At 42.5% G+C, this 20493-nt stretch overlaps 1 protein-coding gene across 1 annotated transcript in view; it reads left to right on the forward strand.

Annotated features, from left to right (window-relative positions):
• The first annotated feature begins 20087 nt into the window (after window positions 1-20087).
• Window positions 20088-20493, forward strand: part of FRMD7 (FERM domain containing 7) — a 34385-nt gene continuing 33979 nt past the window's right edge. The window contains exon 1 of the mRNA XM_027535471.1: window positions 20088-20200. Within this exon, the coding sequence (XP_027391272.1) occupies window positions 20088-20200 (113 nt within the window). The remainder of the gene's footprint in view (window positions 20201-20493) is intronic.

Consider the following 20493-nt stretch of genomic DNA (forward strand, 5'->3'; position numbering starts at 1 on the left):
AATGATGAGGGATCTTTTGCAGTTTTGTCAATAACAAACTAGATACCCCTCCCCTTCATAAAGCAAAGCTCGTCTAACACGAATGGAATGGAATTGCTCTAGTGTAGTAAAATGTACCTGGATTTGGGGTTAGAGAAACTGCCCCATTTTAGATGTGTGATCTCGGGACAGTCACTTAACCCCTTATCTCCCAGAGTTGTTGTAAGGAGTGATATAAATGATATATATCTGGAGTCTGATATAGCAAGGCAAATTTTGACTCTGCTGCTTACAAGCTGTGTGAACTTGGGCAAGTCACTTAGCATCTCAGACTTAGTTCTGTCAACTCTAAAAACTTGGACTTGGGGTATCAGGAAAAACTTTCCAAAGAATATACCATTTAAGTTGCTGAGTAGGAACTAAGGAGGTGAAGAGTGTGAGCTAGGGTGAAGGGGGTTGTATGGTGTTTACACAAAAGAAAGATTAAAGACCAATGTGCAAAAGAGAACATGGCCCTTTCATAGAAAAAAAAAAAAAAAAAGGTCACTGTGAGCAAAGAATGGAGTGGGGACAGAAAGATGGGGAGTAGCTTGAATTCAAGTTGAAGCAGAGGTAGTCAGCAGCTAGATCATTTGTATCAAGTTATATATATATATATATATATATATATGAAGTTTGAGCTTTATCTTGAAGATGATAGAGAATCAGTAAAGAGTTTAAGAAACTCAAAATGGGGCTATTAGCATCTGATAACTCATTAATTTGTGCATTCCCTTGCTCATCTAATATTTAATGAAAAATGTTCTAAGTGTTGGAGATGCCAGGTAGAATTGTAATAATAATTTCAAGTTCAGTGGCTCCAATTTCAGATAGCCAACCTCTGTCCTAAAATATGTGCCCAAACATCAAAATTCCAACCTGATAGGGAATAGTGGACACAGAAAGGATGGATACAAAAGATATTAATGAAGTAGAATTACTAGAAGCATTTGATGTCAGCCTGGATATAGGAGACGAATTGAGGAGTCTAGATGACATCTAAATTTCTGGCTTAGATAATGGTTTCAATGAGTGGCCCTCATTCACCAAGAAAGAGAACAGAATAAAAGGAGAAAGTTTAGGATGGGCAAGGAGTTTTGGATTTATTCATGGGAATGTGGAAAGAGAAATATATCTGGAGTTGCACAGATCTGAGTTCTAGTCTTGGCTCTAACAATTGTAAAAAAAAGATTATTTTATTGAAGTACAGCTGATTTATAATGTTGTATTAATTTCTGCTGTACAGAAGTGATTCAGTTATATTGGTATATATATATATATGTATGTATCTATGTATGTATACGGAGAAGGCAATGGCACCCCACTCCAGTACTCTTGCCTGGAAAATCCCATGGACAGAGGAGCCTGGTAGGCTGCAGTCCATGGGGTCGCTAAGAGTCGGACACGACTGAGTGACTTCACTTTCACTTTTCACTTTCCTGCATTGGAGAAGGAAATGGCAACCCACTCCAGTGGTCTTGCCTGGCGAATCCCAGGGACGAGGGAGCCTGGTGGCTGCCGTCTATGGGGTCGCACAGAGTCGGACACGACTGAAGCGACTTAGCAGCAGCTGCAGCATGTATGTATACACATATATATTCTTTTTCATTTCTTTTCCATTATGGCTTATTACAGAATATTGATTATAGTTCACTGTGCTATACAGTAGGACTTTGTTATTTATCCATCCTATATATAATAATTTGCATCTGCTAATCCCAAACTCTCAGTCCATCCCTCCCCAACCTGCCCTCCCCCTAAGCAACCCCAAGTGTGTTTTCTATGTCTGTCTGTTTCTGTTTCATAGATACGTTCATTTGTGTCATATTTTAGATTCCACATATAACTGACATCATATATTTGTCTTTCTCAGTGTGACTTACTTTGCTTAGTATGACGATATCTAGGTCCAGTCACATTGTTACAAATGGTATTATTTCATTCTTTTTTTATGACTGAGTAGTATTCCATTGTGTATATATCACATCTCCTTTATGCATTCATCTGTTGATGAACATTTAGGTTGTTTGCATGTCTTGCCAGCTCTAACGGTTTTAAGATGTGGAACATCAGGTGAGTCACTTCACCCCCCTAAGTCTGTATGCTTATCACCAAAATTGTAATAATCATAGCATGTACCTCATAAATGCATTGTAAAGAATAAAATACCAGAAGTAAGGTTCCTGACACAAGTAATGTGCTCAAAGCATGTTAATTCCTCTCTCCCTTGCTTTCAGACCTCTTCATTTCTATACTTTGCAAACCAATAGAGAACAGTCTTTCATTCTCAACTTGAAGTTTCTTTTGATAAAACTTGATGTTGCAGCCAACCTCCAGGCAAAATAGAACTGTGTTTCCCGTGGTTTGCTCTTCCTCTGTGGCTTCCTGAGGTTATTATCCTGCTTTTCTGAGCAGTTTTCCCTTTTCTTAGTCAGCATCCCCAGGAGATTTGTTCTTCCCCCTTGGAGTCATTAATCCTGTGAGGGTCCATGAAAACTGTCTAAAGTTACCTAAAATAATGGTGGGTTTCCTTTAAGGAAGCAGATGGAAACAGCCAAATCCTTTATCTTTAATGACATTTAATAAACATTTTTTAATTTGATACTTAAAAAAAAATTTTTGAGGTCCACTTTTAAATTAAGGCATAGTTGATTTACAATATTAGTTTCACGTGTACAGCAGTGATTCACAAATTTTATAGATTATACTCCATTTAGAGTTATTATAAAATATTGGCTATATTCCCTGTGCTTTACAATATACCCTTGTTGCTTATTTTAGACACAGAAGTTTGTACCTCTTAATCCCCTACCCCATCTTGCCCCTCATCCTTTCCCTCTCCCCACTGGTAACCACTAGCTTGCTCTCTGTATTGTGAGTCTGTATCTCTTGTGTTATATTCACTAGTTTGCTTTCATTTTTAGATTCCACATAAAAGTGATAGCATATAGTATTAGTTTTTCTCTAACTTATTTCACTAAGAATAATACCTTCCAGGTCTGTCCATGTTGTTGAAAATGGCAAAATTTCATTCTTTTTCTTATACCTGAGTGGTATTCTATTTGTGTGTGTGTGTGTGTGTACACACCACATCTTCTTTATCCATCTGTTGATGGACACTTAGGTTGTTTCCATTTCTTGGGTATTGTAAATAATGCTCCTATGAACATTGGAATGCATATGTCTTTTCAAATTAGCATTTTTTGTTTTCTTTGGGTGTATACCCAGGAATGGAATTGATGGATCATGGTCTATATTTAGTTATTTGAGAAACCTCAATGGTGTTTTTCATAGTGGTTGCAACAATTTACATTCCCGCCAACAGTGTTCAACTGTTTCCTTTTCTCAGTATCCTTGCCAACATCTGCTATTTCTATTCTTTTTGATTACAGCCATTCTGACAGGTATGAGGTGATATATTTTTTGTTGTTCAATTGCTAAGTCATGTCTGACTCTTTGCAACCCCACGGACTGTAGCACGCCAGGTGCCCCTGTCCTTCACTATCCCCCGGAGTTTGTTCAAATTCATGTCCATTGAGTCAGTGATGCTATCCAACCATCTCATCCTCTGCCGCCCTCTTGTCCTTTTCCCTTCCATCTTTCCCAGGATCTGGGTCTTTTCCAATGAGTTGGCTCTTTGCATCAGGTCACCAAAGGATTGGAACTTCAACTTCAGCATCAGTCCTTCCAATGAACATTCAAGGTTAATTTCCTTTAGGATGGACTGGTTTGATCTCCTTGCAGTCCAGGGGACTCTCAAGAGTCTTCTCCAACACCATAGTTGGAAAGCACCAATTCTTTGGCACCCAGCCTTCTTTCTGGACCAACTCTCACATCCATACACGACTACTGGAAAAGCCATAGCTTTGGCTAGACAGACCTTTGTTAGCAAAGTAGTGTCTCTGCTTTTTAATATGCTGTCTAGGTTTGTCATACCTTTCCTTCTAAGGAGCAAACATCTTTTAATTTCATGGCTGCAGTCACCATCTGTAGTGATTTTATTGGTTTTTTAAATTTTTTTTATTGAATTATAGTTAATTTACAGTGCTGTGTTACTTTCAGGTGTACAACAAACTGATTCAGTTATACACACACATACACACATATATTCTTTTGGCTTCTTTTCCATTATAGATTATTATAAGATATTGAATATCATTTTCTATAAGTAGGTCCTTGTTGTTTACCTATTTTATATCATCAAAAAAGCAAGAGAGTTCCAGAAAAACATCTATTTCTGCTTTCTTGACTATGCCAAAGCCTTTGACTGTGTGGATCACAATAAACTGTGGAAAATTCTGAAAGAGATGGGAATACCAGACCACCTGACCTGCCTCTTGAGAAACCTATATGCAGGTCAGGAAGCAACAGTTAGAACTGGACATGGAACAACAGACTGGTTCCAAAAAGGAAAAGGAGTACATCAAGGCTGTATATTGTCACCCTGCTTATTTAACTTATATGCAGAGTACATCATGAGAAGCACTGGACTGGAAGAAACACAAGTTGGAATCATGGATGGAGGAGCCTGGTAGGCTGCAGTCCATGGGGTCGCTAAGAGTCAGACACAAATGAGCGACCTCACTTTCACTTTTCACTTTCATGCATTGGAGAAGGAAATGGCAACCCACTCCCGTGTTCTTGCCTGGAGAATCCCAGGGACGGGGGAGCCTGGTAGCTGCCGTCTATGGGGTCACACAGAGTCAGACGTGACTGAAGTGACTTAGCAGCATTCTGTTCCATTAATCTGTGTGTCTGGTTTTTGTTTTTTGTTTGTTTGTTTGTTTTTGCTAGTACCATATTGTTTTGATTACTGTGACTTTGTAGTATAGTCTGAAGCCAGGGGAGCATGATACCTCCAGCTCTGCTCTTCTGACTCAATCTCGTTTTGGCTATTTGGGGTCCTTTGTGTTTCCATGCAAAATTTTAAAATTATTTGTTCTAGTACTGTAGACAGAGGTTGCATTGCATCTGTATGTTGCCTTGGATAGTATGGTCATTTTAACAATATTATCTTTTCCAATCCAAGAACATGGTAAATCTTTCCATCCATTTTTGCAGTCAACAGTATTGTTCATCAGTGTCTTATAGTTTTCTAAGGATAGGTCTTTTACCCATAGGTAAGGTTGTTTTGGTGCAGTCATAAATGGGATTGTTTCCTTACTTCTTCTTTCTAATATTTTGTTGTTACTATATAGAAATGCAACTTTATGGGTAAAGTTCATTGACAAGTTTTAATAGTTTTTTGGTGGCATCTTTAGGATTTTCTATGTATAGTATCCTGTCATCTGCACACAACGTGTCTTAATGGCCTCTTTGAATTGATCATGTTTTGGGCTCTGTGCTTCCTTGGACATCTGTTTCCTTTCCTGTGTTAGGGAAGTTTTCAGCTATTATATCTTCAAATATGTTCTCTGCCTCTTTCTTTCTCTCTTTTCCTTCTGGAACCCTTATAATGTGAATGTTAGTATACTTGATGTTGTTTTAGAGGTCTCTGAAACTGTCCTCATTTCTTTTCATCTTTTTTCTTTTCATCTTCAATGATTCTCACTACTCTTTCTTCCAGCTCATTGATCCATTGCTCTGTATCATTTAATCTACTATTATTTCCTCACAGTTTATATTTTTATTTCAGTTATTGTATTCTTCATCTCTATTTGGTTGTTCTTAATATTTTCTAACTCTGTTAAAAACTCCTAACTTCTTGATGTTCGTCCATTTTTCTCCTGAGTTCTTTGATCATCTTTACAATTACCTTGAACTTTTTCTTGGGTAGATTGTCCATCACCACTTCAATTAGTGCTTCTTCTGGAATTTTGTCTTGTTCCTTCACTTGAGACATGTTCCTCTGTTATCTCAATTTTGCTAACTTGCTCTGTATTTATACATATCTGATAGGTTGGTTACGTTTCCTGATCTTGGAGAAGTGGCCTTTTATAGGAGACATCCTACGCATCCAAGCACTGTGCTCCTATCTAGTCACCAGAGCTATATGCTCTAGGGGCGCCCCCATGTGGCTGCATGCATCTTTCTGTTATGACAGATTGACTATGATGGATGGTCTGGTGGGTGTGGCTAGGCCTCAGTCTGGTTTGTTGCCAAGCTTTGCCTTGTGAGGAGGCTCCTGTTTGCTAGTTGGTGGGGCCGGATCATGAGATGGCTGGCTATGGAACCCCTGGGGCCCCAAAGCTAGTGCTGGCTCACTGGAGTCAGGGTCCAGGAGATCCTAGGGCTGGTGCCTGCCCAGCCAGATTCCGGGGCTAGTGCTGGCCCACTGGTAGGCAGAGCTGAGTCCTGGGGTCTAGCTGCAGCATCCAGGAGTCCCAGAGATGGTGTTGGCCTACTGGTAATTGGGGCCTGGGCCCATTTGGTTGTATCGCCACTGCTGGTCTGTTGGTGGGTGGGCTGTGTTGACAGGCTGTGGGGCTATGGTTGTCTGCCTGCTGTTAGTGGGTGCCGCTGGCCCCAAGGCTAGAACAGGCTTGCTCAGGGCTGACGATCCTAGAGTTGGTGCCTGCCCACTGGTGGGTGAAGCTGGGTCTTAGGGTCTCTGGCTCTAGGGCCCAGAGGGTCTCAGGTCTAGTGCCTGTGCACCTGTATGGGGCTGAGTCCTGGGCTCTCTGGTTGATAGGGCCATATCCAGGGGTGGCTGTGGTCTCAGCTTGCTTGCTGGTGGGTGGGGCTGTGTCCCCGCCCAGCTAGATGCTTGGCGTGAGGCATCCCAGTACTGGTGTCTATAGGTTGGTGGGAGTGGGCAGGGCTGGGTCCTGAGGCTAACAAGCCAGAGGGAGGATTTCAAAAGGGCATTTGCCAGCACCAGTGTCATGTAGTAGGAGGACCTCCCAAAACATGGGTGCTGGTAGTATCTATGTCCCCAGGGTGAGGTCCAGTTGCCTCCTCCCTCTCTGGGAGGCTCTCCAAGATCAGCAGGTGGGTCTGACCCAGGCTCCTTTCACTTTACTGCTTCTGCCCCAGGATTCAGAGCGTGTGAGATTTTGTGTGCACCCTTTAAGAGTGGAGCCTATTTCCCCAAGCCCTGTGGCTCTCCTGAAAGTAAGTTCTGCTGGCCTTCAAAGCCAAATGTTCTGGGCTGGAATGAACCCCAGGGCTGGAGACTCCGAAGTGGGGCTCAGACCCTTGGCTTCTTGGGGAGAACCTCTTGAATTGTAATTATCCTTCTGTTTGCGGGTTGCCCATTTAAGGGTATTGGTCTTGACTATGCTGTGACTCTACCCCTCTTATCTGTTTCACTATGGTTCCTTCTTTATATCTTTAGTTATAGAAGATCTTTTCTGGTAGGTTCCAGTCTTTTTCATCGATAGTTGTTCTATAAATAGTTGTAATTTTGGTGTGCCTATGAGAGGAGGTGAACTCAAGGTCTTTCTACTCCACCGTCTTGGCCTCTAGGCCAGTCTGTTTAACTACATTTTTAATTACTCTGTGGTAACTACTCATAGTAACACTAACACAGTTAATAATAATGGTAGTGATAATACTACTGACTAATAATCATAGATAGTATTTATCAAGAGCATATGTTCTAGGTGAATTTTTCATGCACTATTTTATGTAATGTTCACACAAGTCAACTGAGTGGGAAAAAAATCAAATGAGTGTCACTATCTAGGGTAGTTCCATTACCTGTGTCCTGGGCTTTCTCATCTGTTAAATGGAAATAGTATTAGTATCCACTCTATAAGATTTTTAGAAAGGTTAAATGAATTAATATGTAAAACACTTAGAACAGTGCTACTAAGAGCTATAAGGGTGTTTGCTATTCTGATGCTTTGTGGAATTTAGCTCCAAATTTAGGTGGTAAATACACATTCCTGATGCTTATGTGCAAGCAGCAATATCCCAAGCTGATGAGGCCTAAAATATTGTTTTTATCTTTATTTTACAGGTGGTAAAACCATGGTCCAGAGAGGTTGAGTTATCCAAGGTTACTTTACTGTTTCAATTAATGAGTGAATTAATGGGGTTCAAGCCCTAGTCTGTCTAGTTTCAAAACCTAGCTGAACAGAAACAAATTCACATAGAAAACAAGTTTATGGTTCAGTTCAGTTCAGTCGCTCAGTTGCATCCAACTCTGTGGACCCCATGGACTGCAGCACACCAGACTTCCCTGTCCATCACCAACTCTAGGAGCTTGCTCAAAGTCATGTCCATTGAGTTGGTGATGCCATCCAACCATCTTATCCTCTGTCATCCCCTTCTCCTTCTGCCTTCAATCTTTCCCAGCATCAGGGTCTTTTCCAGTGAGTCAGTTCTTTGCATCAGGTGGCCAAAGTATTAGAGTTTCAGCTTCAGCATCAGTCCTTCCAGTGAATATTCAGGACTGATTTCCTTTAGGATTTTCTGGTTTGATCTCCTTGCATCAAAGGGGAAAGGAGGGGGGAGGGATAAATTAGGAGTTTGGGATTAACATATACACAGTACTATATATAAAATAGATAACCAATGAGGACTTACTGTAAAGCACAGGGAGCTATATTCAATATCTTGTAATAACCTATAATGAAAAAGAATCTGAAAAAGAATATATATATATATATATAAAACTCAATCACTTTGCTGTATACCTGAAACTAACATAACATTGTAAGTCAACTATACTTTTATTTGTGAAAAATAAAAAAAGAATTGTTTGAAATTATGCATTTAAAACTTTAGGTTTGTATTGTGAATTATAACATGTATATAAAACACACATTTATGAAATAAATTCACACTTTGCAAAAAAATTAAAAACCCTGAGTGGTCACTGGTTTGGTAGTGGGCTGGTGACTTGAGGGATTGCTCTAATGTGTTGTGAGGCTTCCTGGTTTTCTAGGACATGATAACATATCCTCCAGTTCCAAGCAGTCTGCCCCACATTAGGTGCTCAATCACTGTGGGATGACAGACTGACCAACAGACTGACCATATCAACTCATCCCCACCCTCTGCCTGCACAAAGTACTCCAAGCAAGGGAGCTTCTGAACCACATCAGAAAAGAAACACCCTGGAATCATAATGTCCAAGGCTAGCCAATGTTGGCCATTTCTTTGCCAGGGATTTATTTGTCATTGCAGGGGGGCCCCCTTGTCTGATGAATGCCTTTGTTTAAATTTCTGAGTTTGCTTTGCCCCTCATAGCCTAAGGTTTGTTGATTCAGAGAATAAATTGAACTGAGAAAGAAAGAAAGTGCTTGTTCTTTGTCTGGCCAGTGGCCAGATGGAGCAGTGGGCCAAATGTGGTTTAGGTGTCACCTGTCATACCCTTCTAGGGGCCTTATACCTTCCATGGTCATCTGGCTGCCAGGCTGCCCTCCTGATGCTTGAGCTCAGAGAAGAGGCCTGGACTCAAGCCTTCCTTTACTCCACCCCTGTCATTCCCTTTCTCTTCCCAGCCCCACAGCTGACAGGAAGAAGGAGTCTGAAGCCAAGAACATTCGAGGTGCTGGAGGTGGGGACTGGGGAACTGTCTTTGGAGCTGGGTGGGAGGCAGTTGGGTCTTAGTTCAAGTCTGCACTCGCGGGAATCTCTGTGAAGAGTTTCAGGTAGCTGGGGCCTTGCCACCCCTTCAGCTGAGGCTCCCTACCCTGGAGCTAGAGCGCTCTGCAGAGCTTCTCTCAGAGTGAAACTTGCTTGAGGGCAAGATTCTTCTGGCTTGTGTGGGAGTTTCTCTCTCTCTTTTTTTTAATTTAAATTTTTTATTTTGTATTGGGGTACAGCCAATTAACAATATTGTGATAGTTTCAGGTGAACAGTGAAGAGACTCAGCCATACATATACACGTATCCATTCTCCTTCAAACCCCCCTCCCATCCAGGCTGCCACATAACATGAGGCAGAGTTCCCCGTGCTATACAGTAGGTTCCTGCTGGTTATCCATTTTAAATATAGCAGTGTGTATATGTCCATCCCCAAACGAGTTTCTCTCTTTTTATTAAATGTCAGTTACTCTGTATTTGCACTCTTATTTGACCTGTCACAAATACAATATATTACAGTAATAAGAGCTTAGCCAGAGCTTGTGGTTTAAGACAGTGAAGTCCGATTGCAACTTAGAGACTGAGAGATTCTTTAAACTGGCTGAGCTGAGTCCAGTGTCTTGGGGTCAAAAGGGCTTGACTTGAGGGGCAGAACCACCCAGGAGATGGCCGGACTGACCCAGCAATTTCCTAAAAGGACCTGGAGCATGTTATCCCAGCAGCAGAGAGCAAGGCTGGCCTTTGTGATTCTGGGTGCCACTAAGCAATTGTGGGCCAAACTGTCAGAAGTGGGAAAACATTTGGTTAGACCAGTTCTACTGCGGAGAGATCCACCCTGAACAGATCACTGGCACCACAGGAGGTAGGGAGGAATTGGCCAATGAGGCACCAGGACAAGGCACCACAGGAAAGATCTGCTGAAGGTTGCAGAGCTTAGGAAGAATGGAAAGTGACAGGCGTCCAGGGCAGCGCCAGTCTGGGGGCTGTTGAACTCTGTTGTATAGCTTGTCTGTTCTAAACACAGCTGCTGTGCAAAAGCTACAATTATTACCCCCACAGAATCTTATTGCAGCCTTCTTTTCTTTATTCCCTGTGTTTCTCCTTACCCAATTCCTCCTTGACTTCTGGGTCCAAGGTGTGGGGCCAGAGAGGGGAGGTCTGTCTGGGCGAGCTGACCCCAGGCCCTGGAAGCACTTAGGCATGGCGCCTTACCACTAATCGCTGGGCTTAGCTGTCTTAAACAAGAGGTCCTTTGTCCTCTGAGATTCCTTCTATGATGACGAAATTCACCTTTCAACAGACTTAAGCAAAGACAAAAGTTCTCCAGAAATTCACACTCAGAATATTTTAAATGATTTCAAAAGATGGGTCTCAAGGTTACTGTCAGTTACCTTTATTGCTATGAGATACCATTTTCTGACCTCCACTCCAGGAATTTCCAGTTACATCATTTCATACAATCATTAGTTAATAAGTGTGTTAAATAGGTATGACTACCCTGCTTCATTCATTTGTCACTCATTTAACAAGTTCCTATGAGCCCTCACTGCTTCCATACACCAGGTTGGCTAATGAGGATGCAAAGAAAAGTAAGAAATACTACCCGACCTCATAGTCTAGTGGAAGAAACAGAACATAAAATCATGTACACTACAGCGCTATGTATACAATGACAGTGGCAAAGAGTGTTTTAATGGCATAACAGGAGAGGGGCACATAAGCCAGACTGAAGTGTGATGAGGGAATAGATGGACAGCTTTTTTTGAGGGAGATGATGTCTAACCTGAGCCCTAGTGACAGGTACTAATTATTTAGACATGTTAGGGGAATGGAAGGGAGCAAAGTTGAAGGTTGGTCCAGACAAAGGTAGAGTTATAGGGAAAGGTCTGTGGAGATGCTCGGTCTGCTCAGATCTTAAAACTGAGGACAGAGAGTGCTATGAGCGAGTTGAGAGACTGAGCCACGAGATGGGAGAGATAAGCATGGGCCAAGACATAAAAGGAATTTTTCCTCATGAAGAAATGAAGGTTCAGCAAGGTTAACTATGAGTCCATGGTCATGCAACTGCAAGCAAGTACTTGCGTCAGGAGAGCCCCAGCTCTTTCCCCTGCAGCCTGCTGCCTCCAGGCTTCTGATATCCAGTAGGAAAAACCTCTCACTGCTTTCCCAAGCAAGGCCCATCACTGTCGTGAATCTTTTCCACGATATTTGTCTCTATTTCAGTATTTAATTCAGATTTTACACAGAAATAAAACATCTTGGTATTTAATTTAAAGTCTCAAACAACTGGCAGTACAACCTAAATAAGCTAAGTGGTTCAATTTAGGGAAAAACTTATCCTAAGGAAATGATTAAGGTTGTGTACAAAGATGGATATACATCTTTGTGTACTAAGCTCTTTATCTTAGTGTTGTTTGCAGTAGCTCAAAGGAGAAAACAATTTACATGTCCCATAAGGTAGTTTCCCATACACTAACAAATGATAATGTAAATAATAAAATACTAAGTTTTTTTAAAAAAATTGGTCACCCAAAATGTGGCTGTGCATTGAGAATTATCTCAATAATTCTTTACCTCAATAAAGCTTTATCTTAAGGTCCTAATACTGTCTGTCTCTTAATGGATGGGATTATAAGCACTTTAATTCTTTTTGCTTTTCTGTTTCTTTTTTACCCTGATTTTTCAATGAGCATACTAACTTTCTGAATGAGGGTAAAAGCTCAGAAACAAAACAGTGAAAGAAATTTCACTTAAAAATGGCTGCCATATAAGTAGTCAAAATAGAGGCTTCTCTCAAAATGGTGCCTGTTCTCAAATATCAACTCCATTGCCCACTATCCCACAATTACTACTCAATTCCTTTCCAACCTAAACAGCAATGATAATAGCTACATATATCAAAAGAATGTTTATCATTTACTAGGCACTAATATGGGGCTTCGCCCATGGCTCAGCAGTAAAGAATCTGCCTGCAGTGCAGGAGGTGCCGGAGATGTGAGTTTGATCCTTGGGTTGGGAAGATCCCCTGGAGGAGTGCATGGCAACTCATTCCAGGATTCTTGCCTGGGAAATTCAATGGACAGAGGAGCCTGGTGGGTTACAGTCCATGGGGTCGCAAAGAGTTGGACATGACTGAGTGACTTAGCACACAGGCACTAATATAAACTTCACATGTACTAATTGATTGAAACCCTCAATGAAGTAGATGCCATCACCATCCCCATTTGATGGATTAGCAAACTGGGCAGAGAAATGAAGTAACTTGCCCAAAGTCACAGAGTAGTAAGTGGTAGAAACAGGATTTGAATGGGGCGCTGTGAGTTAAGAGCCCATGCACTCGACCACTATAAGCTCTTTAAGGCTTGTTTTTCAAAAGCCACTGTTTTGGAGTCATCTCGGCATTTCACATCTTATCAGTTATCTCTGGTGTGTGTTGGGAGTGGTAATGCAGACAACAGGATTGGCTGTTTCAGGGAAAAACTGACTTTGGGTGAAAAGGATTTGTGAGAGCTGTTGGGGAGCTTTCAGGGGACAGATGAACAATGGAAACGGTTCAGAGACATGGATGGGGTTAGAAAGATAAGGTATAGAGCATCTGCGAATTGCATGAGGCCAAAAAAGATAGGTCACTCTTTGGGGCTCAGTGTGGAGTGGGAGATATGCACCCAAAAGGACACAATAGGTTCTTCTAATTCAGTGACATCAGTGACAGTCTATGTGGTCTGTAGTACAGTTAACCTAATACATAGTAGATGCTCAATAACTATGAAGAATGAATTCTCTTATTTACAGCACCAGGCAGCTAAACCTTGCTCCAATGAGTTAGCTAATAAAATATCAGTTAGCTAATAAGACATTCTAGGAAGTAAAGTCTTAAGTCAAAGGGGATGTGGCACAAACAATGCATGTATTACTGTAACAGTCTCCCTGGACCAGCCCTACACCCAAGTAAAACTGTGTGGTCACAGTAAGCCCTCACTGACTGAGATGGGGTTGCCAGAGATGAGAAATGTTCTGATCAGGCTCTCCCAAGGTTCAACAAAGGAGAGGTTTACTCCACCCCTAATAGCCTACAAAGGCTCCCCAAGTCTGTCTGTGGGTGCCACCATAAACATGTTTGTTCATTTTTGTATTTGGAGGAATGTGGATTAGAGCCTTGTAAGCTGGGACAAGCAAATATCAAATTAAACATTCAGAAAAGAGGAATATCTTTGGTTTTGATTTATAAATAGCAATGAGTCAGTTTAACCAGATCCTTCTGCACAAATAATTCCCCCTAAGCAATTAGAGGAGAAAGGTATTGGAAAATTTGCACTGGGAATGTGCAACTAATTTTAAGACACAAAGGTTAGTATCTCTTGGAACCAGTTTCCCACTGAAGATGGCTGGTAAGTCACAATTCCTGCCACTCCGCCCTTCTCCAGTGCCCACAATTCTACATTTTGCATATTATACCCGGCCTTCTGTTTCTTTTTCTACATTAGAATTTTTGATATGCAGTATTTAGTAAAACATATGAGTTAAAATTTCTCTGGGCTCGGTTATCCTTGTCCCTCAGTACAGCTAGAGAATCGCAGACAACTGAGTTACACACCCTAACCAAAGATCAGCTATATTGAAATAGCCTTGTGGAGGGCGGGAGGATGTCAGAGTTCTGTAAACCTGGGATCGATCAGCCCCAGACTAAGCCAGGCTGAGAGATGTATGTGACTCTTAGGCTTTGGGTTATAGAGCCCAGGTTACCCTAAGGCCCACAGGAGTGAGTTAGTACTCAGGACTTGCATGACTGTATGCCAGGGTATCTGAGAAGAAAGGGGTAAAAGGCTCCATGCACACCCAGGAATTAAGTTATATTGCTAAACCACAGTTCATGAAGCACCTATGATGTGCACAGCAGAGGTAGTGACCAGTTAAGGGGAGAACAGAGCTGAGTGGAGTCTAGCCTGTGGCCTTTGTTGCTCCAAGTCAGCACCAAATAGTGGGAACCCAAATAGAGACTATGTGAACAGGGTCAAGAACTCAGGCAGATGTCTGCGTAGGGAAAGAGGAATGAAATCACAGGTCCTAAGTGACTTCTGCAAGAGTGGAGCTTGGCAAGAAGCCAAATTGAGTGTCAGCCTCTTATAGACTTCTTGCTGCGGGGCAGAGCTGGTCCCCAAACCTAGTCCACAGGTGTTGACAAGCACGCACACCTGGCTAACCATGGGGGTGTTGAAAGGGTGGGGGAATGAGACACTTGAGACAGGCAGATTAGCCTGAGTGATGGCTCACATGACCACTCATTTTGCTACTCAAAAGTCCTTTAGAGGTGCATTTTGTTTTTCAAAATTTGATGCTTAGGTTCTTTTTTAAAATTGTAGTTGATTTACAATGTCGTATTAATTACCACTGTATAGCAAGCAAAGTGATTCAGTTATACATATACTCTTTAATATTCTTTTCCATTATGGTTTATCATAAGATACTGAATACAGTTCCCTGTGCTATACAGTAGGACCTTGTGGTTTATCCATTCTATATATAAAAGCTTACATCTGCTAACTCCAACCTCCCACTCCCTCCCTCCCCCAACCCCCTTCCCCTTGGCAACCACGAGTCTGTTTTCCACATCCTAGAGTCTGTTTCTGTTGCACAGATAGGTTTGTTTGTGTCGTAGTTTAGATTCCACAATCAGTGATATCATATGGTATTTGTCTTTCTCAAGTTTTTTTTTCCAATTTTCAAATCCAGCTTCCATTATATGAGGAATATAAATTCATTAGAATATTCTGGTAAGCAAAAAGAAGAAAATAAAATGCAAGGATCGGAGAAGGCAATGGTACCCCACTCCAGTACTCTTGCCTGGAAAATCCCATGGATGGAGGAGCCTGGTGGACTTCGGTCCATGGGGTCACAAAGAGTCTGACACGACTGAGCGACTTTGCTTTCACTTTTCATTTTCACGCATTGGAGAAAGAAATGGCAATCCACTCCAGTGTTGTTGCCTGGAGAATCCCAGGGACGGCAGAGCCTGGTGGGCTACTGTCTATGGGGTCACACAGAGTCGGACATGACTGAAGTGACTTAGCAGCAGCAAAATGCAAGGATAATCTCATCATCCAGACTTTTAACATTTTGGTGTATATTTTATACATTGAAATACTACTTTCTTATAGAAGCCTAAGCTCCACATGTGTCTCTTGATTCAATTTAACTTGGGATAGTTTCTGAAATATTTTTCTCAAAGATTTTCTGTTCAGCCAACACAGATTCACTACAGTAACCCTGATACATTGGGTTTCATGGCCTCCTATTAAGTAGCCCTTTTAAAAGGCATTATTATTCTTTAATGGGTTCTTTATAGAGTTTCTGTGAAATTCACAACCTGTCAGAACAGAATGGCCTCCAATGTGCTCACAGTCTTGCTGGGCAACATAGTGAACACTTTCTAAATGAAGCAAAACTGATTCTAGAAAGAAGAGGCAGGAATGTAGAACAATCAAGGAAAGGGAAACTAAAGAGGGAGAAACATTGGAGTAATAAGCAGAAGGAGAGAGAAGTGAATTAGCACTACAGTTAGAAGGTGAGAAAAGATGATAAAGAAAAAAACAGCAAACATGAAAGAGGGACTTAAAGGAACAAGTTTAGGTGTTCATCTCTTTCTTGTCCTTCATACACCTAGACATTAGTTTTCCCTTTATATTTAAGTAAAGACATCTGGTGTAATGAAATGAGCCCATTACTGGAGGCCAGAAGACCTGGGTTCCAATCCCAGATCTGCTATTACCTGCTGGAATACCTTTGGACAAGTCTCTTCCCTTCTCTGGATCTCAGTTTCCCCACTTACTAAAATGAAGGGCCCGGATTATGTGACATCAAATGATCTCTGTTGTGTCCCGAATGTCTCAGATTGTTAGATATGCACAGAATGTTTTATCAACTCAAGTTTAAAGGAAAATTCAAACTACCATTTGGAATCCAGTTGTGCATCACGCACAGCACGTGGATTTAGTGCTAAAGCATTACGTGGAAACAAACAATTATAATTGTTTTAATTATCCAAGTAGCTAGTAATTTCGACAGGACTTGGAAGCACTGTCTTGAGAATGCTATTATTACCCTGTCACTTTTGAACAGCCTTTCCAATGTAGGCACAGTAATTTCAATGTCCCAGGAGTGGGGGCAAGATTGCTATTAGGGAGGTAATCTTGTGTTTTTTTCCCCCTTTTCTTTGTATGAAGAGTAATCCTGAGCAATGAGAGTCTCTTAGACACCATCCAGCAAAGAGTATGAATCAGATGCAACATGTCCAGGTCACTGGCAGGCCAACCTAAGGCCTCAGGCAGTGACATATCATTCCCTTAGAGCTTGAAAAGGGTGTCTGCCAGGTAGTATCATCTATCAGGGCCTAGATGAGCTTTCTGATTCCAGAGTTCCCTTCTGAACATAGTTTAGTCAGTATCAACACGGCTGCAGGTAAAGAGGGTGGTATACAGGTATAACTGAATCATTTCACAAAACTGCAGAAATTAACACAACATCGTAAATCAGCTACACTTCAATAGAAAAAAAGAGAGTAGTGGTCAGGCAGCTGCTCAGGTTGATACTTCCAGGACCCCCCTAGGATAGCCACGTGGGCCGGAAATCTTTCTGAGCAGTTAATCTCAAGCAACTTTAAACCTTCCATCGATCACACAGGCAGTACTTTGAACTGCTTTATGTTTTCAGAAATAAAATAAAAACCGGTTGTAATTTGGTGTGAATTTCACACGTGCACACACAACTACAAGGCTTGTTCTCTCTGCTTACCACCATCAGGAAATCTTAAGTACCCATTTAAACTGTGCTTCCCTCCAGGGTTTATTGCTGAGTCCTCTGGGCTCTGGGGAAGGGGCCTCCGTTGACTTCCAACTTATTCTTTGTTCTTTGATGTGTCTGACTGCACCTTGCTCTCCACCAGATGCTGAAAAACTAGACTGCCTGCAGAGAGGGCTCCATTTTAGAATGAACTACAGCTACCTGGTAATTAGCCTCTCACCACTCTCAGCAGTTCTCTTTTTACCAGGAGTTCAACCCTCCAGGAAGGTTATAGCTTGGCCAATAATTTCTTCTGCCCTGCCCCGAAGGAGCTCTGTTTCCTAGTTCCCCGGGTGGTTTACACAGTGTAAGTTTGGAAAATCTGTTCAACTTCATTTTTAGAAAACTGGTTGCGTCTGACTGTATTGGTAGATGTATATGATATAGGTTTCATTTTTCTGTTGCTTGTTGCAATGTCAGAATATTTGCATTTTAAATGAAAAGTGAAACAGCCCTTTGAAAGGAATAGTCCCAGGGTTTAACCCCTAAAGGGTTCTGAGGTTTCTGGATGTAGCCTGCAGATAATAAGAAAGGAGAAGGAAGGACCGAAGGGTCCAAACTCTGCAAAGGAGGTGCGTGCCTATTGTTGCTTATAAAGAGAGAGCTGGATGGAGGTGAGGGAATGTAGACCAAGATGCAGAACACGATTTCTTTATATTGCTGAAATTAAATCAGGATCACTGAAAACAGATTTTGCCTGGGAATTCACTAAATAGTACCAAAATGCAAAAATGTTGCCAGATTTACTATTCTGCTCAGCACAAACGAGATCTTCTCACTGGACAACTCCACTTGATTCTGAGCTCCAAAATGCCATTCAGGATTCAGAATGTGAAGAGCAAAAGGAGAGATGGAAATTAGCCATCAGGGTGGCTGGAAGGGACTAGTTCACTATTGTCTCCATAAAGATGCTGGGTGGCAATGTGCTTAGGCTTCTGGATGAACTGACTCTGGGCCAGCGCCAGGGGTTGGGGGGGTGATTGGGGTAAGTTGCCAATGGGATAATACATGGCAAAGCTCTCAGCTGCACCATAAAAGACTGAAAGTAATTTCCAGGTAGGTGACTCTAAAAGGAATCCAGGAACACATCAGAGATGGGGTGTCAAAAAGATAATTTATATGTTTATGTCAGCAGAAAGCTCTTGATCTGACAAGCTGTGGTTTTCTTTCCAAAGGGTAGGAAGTGTCAAAGGAGAGGCTCAAGCATGTCGTCATGGGTGAGGAATGTTCCCAGCATCCCCCCTCTCAAAGAGGTGGGTAAGGGAAGAATGCGGTAACAAGGGATGGTGGAAAGGGAGTGAGGCAAGCGGAGCCCAGCTTATCATGTCACGTTATGTAAAGTTATCATGTTGTAAGGATGCATCTCACTGCCAGTTGAGCCTTCTCATGCTGTCCTTGCTGTATATGTGGTTGGTGAGCCAATTAGTAAACAAACAAATATGTAAACCATGACTCCGCCTAAAGGCAAAAGGGGAGCCAGCGAGAGCACCTGGATATGCAGGCCTCTCCCTCTCTGTGACCTTTCAACTGCACCTATTACCCTGGACACATGTCCCCCATCCCGCCTCTTTCTCATCTCACAATCACTGCCCTCGTCCATGCGACCATCTTCTCCACCTGAACTGCTGCAGTAGCCCGGCCTGGTTGGCTCGTCACTGGTTTTGCCCCCTCCTCCATCCACTCCTTCCACTTGTTCCTCCAAGGATAGTCCTCACACCTGCAGCACTGGTCTCCCCTGGGAGCTTGTGAGAAACGTAGTTTCTCAGGCCCCACCCCACACTTACTGAATCTGAATCTGCGTTTTTAACAAGAGGTGGAGGTGATTCATATGCACTTTCCTGTTTGGGACGCTCTGCCCTAACTACTGCCAGGATGGTGTTTCCAAAACAGAACTCTGACCCTATCAATCCCCTGCTGAAATTCATTCAGCTACTCCACCCGAGCCCTGCCTTCAGGTATACGGCTTTGCCTGACCCAAGGAGCCATCTTGGTGAGGTTCCTGCTCACTTCCCCAGTCCCTGTACCTCCCTTACTCCTTTAGGAATGCCACACTGCTAACAGCCTCATTGTTCACAGCAGGTTAACTAATCTCTTCTGCCTCTGACAGCCTTCTCTCACCCTCTTCTTCATCTGGTTACCTCCAACTCTTGCTTCCTGCTTTGGATGAAGTGTCCCCTCTGTGAAGAATCCATTATGCTACCCCCTCACCTGCCGCTCTGGGTTAGCTACCTTCTAGGTGTGATGTCCGGAGAAGGCAATGGCACCCCACTCCAGTACTCTTGCCTGGAAAATCCCATGGACAGAGGAGCCTGGTAGGCTGCAGTCCATGGGGTTGCTAAGAGTCGGACACGACTGAGCAACTTCCCTTTCACTTTTCACTTGCATGCATTGGAGAAGGAAATGGCAACCCACTCCAGTGTTCTTGCCTGGAGAATCCCAGGGACGGGGGAGCCTGGTGGGCTTCCATCTATGGGGTCGCACAGAGTCGGACACGACTGAAGCGACTTAGCAGCAGCAGCAGCAGGTGTGATGTCACATTACCCCCTGCATACATCCTTGATGAGCCCCAATCACAGTGATCACCTGCTGATGCGCCTGCCTTGCCTGCCAGCCTATGTATTCCTCGGTGGTAATGCCTGAGTCTTGTTCACCTCAGTATCCCTGGAGTCCAGGAAAGTACCTGGCACCGAACAGGCACTCAATAAGGTGTGTTGAACTGAAAGAGTAGTAGAAAAGGGTCACAAAGAGTAAAGGCATATGGAGCAGGAAAAGGGCGAATGCCTGGAGTCTCGGCTGGGGGAAATTACAACAGGAAAACAAAAGGAGCAAAAACAGACAATAAAGAATGGAGAAAACAAGCTCAAGGAGAGGTGAGGGATTGACTTTTCAAGTGTTTAGTAGTGAAAAGGTTAAGAATGGTGAGGCAGTTCTCTCCGTCCCTGGCTTTTTGTGTGGTTGTTATGGTTGAGCTGTACCTATTAAAATGTGGAATCAGGGTGAAAATGACTGAAAGGCAACTCATTCACTTGCTACTGGAGAAATGATCATCAGACATGGGTGTCTTTGTGGGTAAACTAATAGTCATTTCTGTGATTCTTAATATTCCTGATCTTGAATATTCAAATAAATGCTGCCCTCGTCCAAACAGACCCAGAGCTGTCCA

Source organism: Bos indicus x Bos taurus, chromosome X (assembly GCF_003369695.1).
Source record: "Bos indicus x Bos taurus breed Angus x Brahman F1 hybrid chromosome X, Bos_hybrid_MaternalHap_v2.0, whole genome shotgun sequence".
Lineage (NCBI taxonomy): Eukaryota > Metazoa > Chordata > Mammalia > Artiodactyla > Bovidae > Bos > Bos indicus x Bos taurus.